This window comes from Canis lupus, chromosome 27 (assembly GCF_003254725.2).
Source record: "Canis lupus dingo isolate Sandy chromosome 27, ASM325472v2, whole genome shotgun sequence".
Classification (NCBI taxonomy): domain Eukaryota; kingdom Metazoa; phylum Chordata; class Mammalia; order Carnivora; family Canidae; genus Canis; species Canis lupus.
The window spans coordinates 31,007,730-31,016,679 of record NC_064269.1 but is presented as its reverse complement, the minus strand read 5'-3'; the positions used below and the strand labels follow the sequence as shown (position 1 = coordinate 31,016,679).

Here is an 8,950-nt window from a genome sequence, read left to right as displayed (position 1 = left end):
TCATCCTGTTCAGTCATTGAAAATCAAAGCCCTTGGCCATGTACAGCCAAAGGCAACCTGTGGCCCATTTACTTAGAAGGAGCCCAGCTTGTATGAGAGTCTCATCCTAACCAACTGTTTCCCATTCCATTCTTCCTATGGAGCTGCCTCTTTAGGTCCTACTGTGCAGTAGGTCATGATAATTGAATTCCCACCTCACTTTTAGTAATTTCACTTGTGAATCATTACTTTTTAGTTTTAGTATCGTCCAGAGGTTTTTTCCCAAGAAACCAGGATTGAGTGTGGTCAGTAAATTGTCTTGAGAATTTTTTCCTATCAATAAATAAAGGCCACATTCTTTTTAATGGCTATAAAATAGTACAATAAATATGTGCTATAATTTATAACTTAAAATATTAAATTTTTAGTAGTTCATATTCAGCGTAGAATTATTTAATTGAGCTGGCTTTTCTTTGAGACTAAGGGCAGAGGAGTGGGGCACATAGTATGTAACTTTCCAGAAGGAGCAATAACATAATGGGAGTTGAAAATGCAGACTAGGAAGAAACATTTCTTTAGTAGCTACCAATGTTTTATACCAGGAGGATTAATATTTTGAAAAAAATGTGATTCCTGTTGGATTACCGTATAAATTACTGTACATGTTGGATTTTATACCAGGGGGATTCCTAAGGAGCAAGAGCATTCTCAGGAGGTGTAGCTTTTGTTTATAGGGATGCACAATTGCCAGTGATACAGTGCCACTTAGAACAGTACAGAATCACAGTTCCTGATGAGACAAAGGAGGCATCTAACAAATTTACCTAGGAAAACAAGGTCAAAGCCTCTGAATGATGGCTAATGAACAGTAATAATACTTTATAGGTTGAGTCACTTTATATAATGGGAGAATAGAACTTGGTCAAAATATCTCCAGTAACCCAATGAAGGTTAGGATATTACCCATTTTATATATTGAGAATCTGACTTTGAAAGGTTAAATGGCTGGTCTAATGAGTTTGGCTTCAGCAAGATAGTGGGAACAGTACTTCTTTGGTCTGTAGAGTTATATTGCCTGGGCTTTAAACCATCCGCTAGCACTCACACTAATTTCACTTTATCTGTAAGAGGAGATAATAGCTCTTATACATTTTTTGGGGGAATCTCTAACATTTAAAAAAAATATATCGAATAATTGATGTAAGGAACTTAACCCATAGGAAGCACTTAGTGTTAGATAGTATTATATATTCTATCAATGATTGTATAACTTTGAGATTTTGTGGAGCAATAGGTTAAAGGAAAAAAGTAGATCGGGGCAAGATAGAATGGTTTGCTTTTAATCTTGACAAGTGAGGCTGTTCAAATTTTTTTCTACTACCATAATCTTCATAAAAGAAAAGAAATTTTAAAAAATCCAAGTTGGTACTGAAAGACCTAGTCTCAGAATAAAGATCAGTTACTTAAATTGAATAAATTTAGGTTCCATAAAAGACTCAATATAATTCTTATTCTCTTATTTCACCATGAAGCAGGATTAGATGTTCTATTAAGTGTCCTTCCAGTTCTGAAATATGTTGATTTGACATTCGTACTTTTGCCTAGTTCTCATTGCTTCTACATCTCTCCTCTTTTGACTTAGAAAACTGGTTACAATCCATGATCCGAGTCCATATTACCTAAGGAATCTGAGTTCTCCTAGGAATCATAGGATTTGAGATTAGTCAAATGGAATTGGGCTGGATAAAACCATTGCCACCATAAGAAAATAGCCTAGCAAGTAATACATAATCCTTCATCTAATAAATAGACACATATGACTACTATGTGGCAATGACTCCACTAGACCCTAGGCATATGAAGAAGCAAACACAAATGGTCCTTTCAAAGTTAACAGTTGAATTACTCCTAACTCCAGGCTTTGTAGGTTCTTGAGACTTCAAGATAAATATGATAAATTACTAGAGCTTTAATTTTAATTGAAGATAGTGTGGGGATGGGAAAAGTAATTTATTTGGCAATTTAAAAATTATATTAAAAAAGGAACAACAAAATTTGCATGACCTAAAAAAATGACAATACTTGAGTTTTTACTCATGTAAGAGCCGGTTTGAGCAATAGCTCCAGACTGGCATGCAGAGTTTACTCTTCTCTGTTCCAGGTTGATGATTCTTTACAATTAGGTTGCATTAACATTATGTGAAGGAACTTAAAAACATGGATTCCAGAGTGATGCCTAGGTGGCTCAGAGGTTGAGCGCCTGCCTTCCACCCAGGGCATGATCCTGGGACTCCATGAGTCCCACATCAGGCACCCTGCATGGAGCCTGCTTCTCCCTCTGTCTGTGTCTCTGCCTCTCTCTTTGTCTCTGTGTTCCATGAATAAATAAATAAAATCTTTAAAAAATATATATGAATTCCAGGATCCTAGAGACTGTGATTCAGTAGGGCTGTGGTAAAGCCTAGAATCTAGAAAAAACTCTTGGAAGATTCCAGTATAGTAGTGGTGGTCTACAGATAATTCTTTGAGAAGCCTTACTTAGGATACTTCAAAAGTTTCAGAAAGCAGTCAGTTTAAAAGGGAAAGTCACAAAGTGAAGCTTGCCAACATTTCTCCATTAAATTTATTTCATGGGGTGCCTGGCTGGCAAAGTTGGTAGAGCGTGTCATTCTTCATCTCAGAGTTGTGAGTTCCAGCCCCACATTGGGTGGAGCTTACCTAAAAAAGAGTAAGTAAAAAGCATAAAACAAACCCTCACTTTTTGCGTTCTATCCCTACTATCTTTCTGAATCCTGACAATTTAACTGAGTTTCAAACTGTAGAGATTGATTCCAGATTAGTATCAGCAACTGGCCAATTTTAGAAAAGGTCACTGAGAAATTTTTGAAGGAGACTGCCCAGATTTTGGTGTTTGTTTAAAATTGTATTTATTTATTCATGATAGACAGAGAGACAGAGAGAGAGGCACAGACACAGGCAGAGGGAAAAAGCAGGCTCCATGCAGGGACCCCGATGCGGCACTCGATCCCGGGACTCCAGGATCACACCCCGGGCCAAAGGCAGGCGCTAAACCAGGGCCTGGTTTAGCCACCCAGGGATCCTCCAGATTTTGGTGTTTTAATTAAGCTAGAATCTCACTGCTTTTGTTTGTTTTAATAAGTTTACATTATATGTGGATACATATAACAAGTGGCTTAGAATCTGGCTTAGAGTTGTATCTTCCCCTAAAATCAGAATTCCATTTATTTTCTTTATATCTTTTAGGGATGTCAGTGCTTTCTAGCTGAAGACCACAGGAATGCACCTATAGTTGGATAAATTTGGGTTTATCGATTTGTTGGAACAAGGATAAACAACATATGGAACTGTGAAGTGCCTCAGTAAGAAAGTGTTAGAAATGACATAGGGTTTGGGCTTGTGTTACATGATTTGGAGAAGGTTCAAAGAGGCAGAACATTACTCTGGATTGGATGCTGGCAGGAAGTGGTGATAATTCTATGACAGGGCATCTTAATTCTTGGTTGAAATACGAGAAAAATGAGGTGAGGTTAAAGCAGATGGGTAAAGAAGTGACAGTTATATTAGCCAGGATGGGAACTGTTTTTTCATTTTTTGTGGTTTGTACATGTTCATGTTTGTTTTCTGTGTTCAAGTGCGGTTCCAGTGACCTTGGCCGATATTGATGTTTTGTGAAATTGTTTATGTTCTACTTGGGAGCACCATGGTCTAGCTGCTCTGGACTTTCACAGCCTGTTTTTCACTTTTTCAGGGTTAAAATGAAAATAGAGGAAAAATGCTGTTATACATATGAGTAGAATCTAAACATGTCTAAAATCACTGAGCAATAGCTATGTCTTGACAAGCAGAGAGGCAGCTCAGCGTAGGGGAATAAGACTGGAATTACTTTTCCTATTTATCCCCATAACTGTTGTGTGAACCCGACAATAACATTAACAGCTTTCATTTGTTGAGCATCTACTATATGCAGTAACATTTTTTAGGTGTTTTATACACATTGAGCAGCTTTGCAAGACATATATATTTTGATCTCCCCATTTTACAGACAAGTAGACAGTAACATTCCTAGAACCACCTAGTTAATAAGTGGGATTGCTGGGACGCCTGGGTGGCTCAGTGTTTGAGTGTCTGTCTACCTTTAGCTCAGGGCAGGATCCCAGGGTCCTGGGATGGAGTCCTGCATCAGGCTCCCTGCAGGGAGCTTGCTTCTCCCTCTGCTGATGTCTTTGCCTCTCTCACTCTCATTAATAAATAAATAAAATCGAAGAAAAAAAAAGTGGAATTGCTGATATAATAAGGGGAGGGGATAGAACCTACTCACTTTCCGCTATACCAGGACGCCTCTTTATTCAGAACATTGGTGTCTGCAGGCTTAGCAATGGAGATCTACGTACTTGGCGGGATTGTTCTGAGACTCCCACGCTGTCATACATCTGAAAGCACCTAGCACAGTGACAGGCTCATGGTGGACAAGCTACAACTAAGACTTTTCTTTCAGCAGAGTGGAGGTGCCTCTGTCGAGATGAGGTGGCTAGTAGTCCATGTTGAGTGACTCCAGTCAATTTAAACATCCTGGATACAGAAAAGTCAGGCTGGAAAAAAAAAAACAAAAAGTTAGTATCACAGATTCCGAGTTTCTCTAATAATTTCCAAGAAATTGTCAAGGTCATTTCTTAGAGATGACAAAAATGAAGCTTAGAAAGGCAGTTGATGGGGAAGAAAAACAAAAAGAGAGAGAGAGAGAGGGAGAGAGAGGCAGCTGATGCGTCCCGCGTCCCACTGCATCACTCAGTGCAATGCTGAGGCACAGGCGTGACTTCATCTTGCAGTTACAAGTTTCTAAACGTGTTGGCTCAGCGCATTTGGCAACTGAAGCATTTTAAAACGGGCTTCGGTGCCCCGTGCGGGGCGCTGGCGCCCGGCGGAGGAGGGCGGCGGGGGGCGGGGCGAGCGCGGCGCCGCCTGGCGGGGGGCGGGGGGCGGGGAGGGCCGCGCCGAGGGAGCCGGGCGCCGAGCAGCCGGCGGCGCCATGTCCGCGCGCAACTGGGGCACGGAGCTGGGTAAGGGCCCCGCGGGTGGTCCCCGCCCGCACCCACCGCGCCCCCGCACAGCGCTCCCCGCGCTCGCCGCCCCCGCCCCCCCCCCGGGCTAGGGCCAGGGCCAGACCCGGGGCTCGGCGGCTCCGGTGCTCGCGGGCGCCGGGCCTGGGGCGAGCGGGAGGCGGAGCGCGGGACCCGCCTGGCGCCTGGCGTGGCCCCGCGGGACTCGCTCCCTCTGCCCCCGCTGCTGGCAGACGGACCGACCCCAAACCAGCCGAGCGCACTAGCAGCGCCTCCCCGGAGGGGCCCTCACACAGCAGAGCAAGCCCTCAAACCACCAAAACGCACGAGCGGAAACAACCCCAAAACCGAGGCAGCCCCCCCCCCCCCCGCCCCGGGCGAGCCCCTCGCGACGGCTCCCCGCCGGGCGTCCGTGGGGGTCCGCGGTGACCACCTGCGCCCCGATGGCCCCACGCGGCCTTGCCCCTGGGAAAGTGGGCCCGGGCCCGTTTCCGTGAAGTCCGGAGATTCCCGAACGCGCGTGCATTGATTATTTGATCGTTTTTCATTTTATTGATACTATCGACTATGGCAGGAAAAAGTTTACTTCTGATTTCCTCAAATGTGAGAATTTCACGATCCAAACAGCAGAACCACGATCGGGGCCAGAGGTCAAAGATCTCAGTTCGAGTGTAGCTCCGGATGCCTGGATCCTGGATCTTCAACTTAGTTGTGTGATTTTGGGCAACTTCCTTGATCACTCTGTGCTGAAGTTTTTTTGATCTGTAAAATGGTTATAATCGTAGTACTTCGTAGGGCAGTTTGGAGATCAAATGAGAGGATTTAAAGTGTTTGGTACATTCTGGGGCTAGTTTTCAGAGAATTAGCTATGATTTTTTGCGACACACGGAAGCACTTTTTGTTTTTTTTTCTTTAAAAGCGACGGTTCCAATTAAATAGGCCAGACTTAAGGAGGTAGTCCAGAACTTTTGTTAAATGGTAAGTGTGTGTCTTTATAAAGATACTCGATTTCTTCACCAAATTGATTCTCCTTCAAGTTATTGCCCTTTAGCAGATTATGTTTTAAACTCTAGTTTTAAATCTGAGACGTGGACTTTAGTAATAAAGGCATATTCCCCAGATTAGGAGATCCAGAAAGATGGTGGATGGGGTACAGGATGGAGTATAGGCCTTACGTTGGTATCTTCTCGAATATGGCTCTTGTACTTGGCACACATTGAGCATACACCATTATTTTCCAAAACTTAGATGCTTATTTTTCTTCCAAGAAATACTATTAAAACCATTTTTACTTTTTTATTGATAAAATTGACACGTGACATTTTACCTTATTTGCAAAAATTACCATCACATCCGTACATTTGTTGAAAAGTATCAGTAAAGACAAAAAACAATTGTTATGTAGAATCATTGTAAATGTAGTTTTTTTGCAGCTATTTAAAGGATCATAGTTTTGCTTTATTCTCTTTGTTTAAATAAAATCAGATACATTTCAAGGATTTTTTTTTTCCTTCCCTGGTATTAATCATTATTCCAGACAGAGATTTAGCCTAAAATGTAAAATAAGTTACTTGAATTATTTATGTACTAGGAAAAAAATCATTCAGTATTAATTTATGCAGTATATTAACTGATGCCTTTTATAGTTTTCTAATTAAAAGTCTTTTTGAATAAACACTGTCACTTCTTTTAAAGAAATTAATGTGAATTCCCTATTACAAAAGGAATTCATGACTATTGTAAAAATTTTAGAAAATATAATTAGCACAAAAAACCTGAAATTATTACTAATCCAATCACTTATTTATATGAAGTGTATATACCTCTAGTTAATAGATTTTTTTTGAATAAATAAATAGGCTCATTTGAGACTGAGCCTCACCCTTATGATCAAACCCTTTAGGGAAAACCTACTTTTATCATGGCATTTAGATATGTGAAAGAAAGCAAATCCTCTAACTTTAATGTTAATTTTTATGTCTGTGGTTAGTGATCAGTGCTGTCTGTGTAGGGTATTTTATACTTAAAACATTTCTGATTTTCTCCAACTCAAACATAAAGCTAAAAACACTTTCTTTGGGCTGTGTTTGCCCTTTGTGCATAAGTGACAGCTGTATCCTCATAAAAGCTTGATCAGTTTGGAGTCGGAAGGGTTAAAAGCCCTAAATCTGGGCCTGGTATTGAGAAACCTATGGTTCTGGCCAAGCTACTTGATTTGTTTCCACCTAAGTCATTGGCTGTCAAAGTTTGCTTCCTGGACTAGCAGCGTTGACATTGTATGAGATCATATTAGAAATGCACATTCTCGGGCCCTGTTGACATCTTAATGAATCAGTTCTGGGATGGGGCTGGGCCTTCTGAGTTCTAAGTCCTCTGGGTGGTTCTGCAGCACACACGTTTGAGAACCACTAGCCTAATGAGCTCTATGGTGCTATGGGGCGTTTCTTGCCTTATGTATTCTATTAAAATGTTCCTATGTTCTTTTCTTTATTCTCCTAGACACCTCCCAAGTTTTGCCTAAAATGTAGGTACAGCACAGGCAGTGATCTTTCTTTTTGTTCATTGGTGTATCTCAGGCACCTGGAATAGTTTTCACCGTACCAGAGGCCCTCAAAGATATCTGTTGAATGAACTAATGAATTTAGAACCGCTCCTTGCTTGGGAGAACTGGGGCATTTCTGTGTAGGCAGGTGCTAGGGGAGGTACACTTTCCTTTTTCTGTACATTATTAAAATTTAAATTTGTTACTTTTGTCTCAAGAGGCTTATGAAGGATGTTGACTGTGTGGCTTCCTTTCATTTTTTAAAAAATTATTATTTATTTATTTATTTATTTATTTATTTATTTATTTATTTATTTTATTTATTTATTTATTTATGGCTTCCATTCAAATGTAATTTTCTTTGGAGGCATCTGGAAAATGGGGGTGTTGTATTAGGTGACTTCTAACGATCTCCCTACTCTGTATATCTGTAAGCTCTTGTGTACAGAAAGAAAAATGTCAAAAGTATCTGAAAAACAATAGGGAAAGAAAGCAATTGAAAACTGATTTTTATTTTATGTAAGTATTTATTTATTTATTTTTAAAGATTTATTTATTTGTTAATGAGAGACACAGGCAGAGGGAGAAGCAGTCTCCATGCAGGGAGCCCGATGTGGGACTTGATCCTGGGTCTCCAGGATCATGCCCTGGGCTGAAAGCGGTGCTAAACTGCTGATCCACCTAGGCTGCCCAAAAACCGATTTTTATTTTTATTTATTTGTTTATTTATGTATTTATTTTTTTATTTTTCAAAAACTGATTTTTAATTTGGAGGGATGGCTTTCCTGTATTACATACACAGGAGATTATTTTAGGCATATATCCTCAGTTGGAATGATCAGAGATCATGATTACTGAGGAATGTAAAGATTATTTTACTCTGTGGAGGCGCTTTCTGTAGTGCAAGTCAGAACAAACAAAAGGGGCCTCTTATTTGTTTAAAACACAGATAAAGGAGATTAGCTTTGGCTAGTTGCCAAACCAAGAGCCATGATGGGATTTTGTATTTTATGAAGCACATTTATTCATTCAGAAAGTGGTTATTGAATACCAATTAGGCACTGGGTAGTAGTATTCTGGATACAAGATGGACAAGGATAGTTCCTGCTTTCACAGACCTAGGTCTGATTCAGGAGCTGGGCATCAAGCCAAAGGTACAATTAAAATAATTGCAAATGTGATAAGCAGTTATTTTTCATTTATTTTTGTCCGCTTAAGCAATTAGCTAGAGGTACCTAAGCTGTACCTTGAATGGATTGTGATATCCAAGTGTTCCGCCTTCTGACATTGTAACTTTTATTTTCCCTTGAAGAACTTAGGTAAGAACCAAGAATGTAGGGAGCTCATTTTT

The 8,950-nt window shown here is 40.5% G+C and overlaps 1 protein-coding gene across 2 annotated transcripts in view; it reads left to right on the top strand.

Annotated features, from left to right (window-relative positions):
- The first annotated feature begins 4,965 nt into the window (after window positions 1-4,965).
- Window positions 4,966-8,950, top strand: part of DERA (deoxyribose-phosphate aldolase) — a 117,059-nt gene continuing 113,074 nt past the window's right edge. Inside the window, exon 1 of one of the 2 annotated variants that reach the window (XM_025455214.3) lies at window positions 4,966-5,057. In XM_025455214.3, the coding sequence (XP_025310999.1) occupies window positions 5,027-5,057 (31 nt within the window). In that variant the 5' untranslated portion in view covers window positions 4,966-5,026. The remainder of the gene's footprint in view (window positions 5,058-8,950) is intronic. The other variant, XM_025455215.3, reaches the window with a different exon arrangement.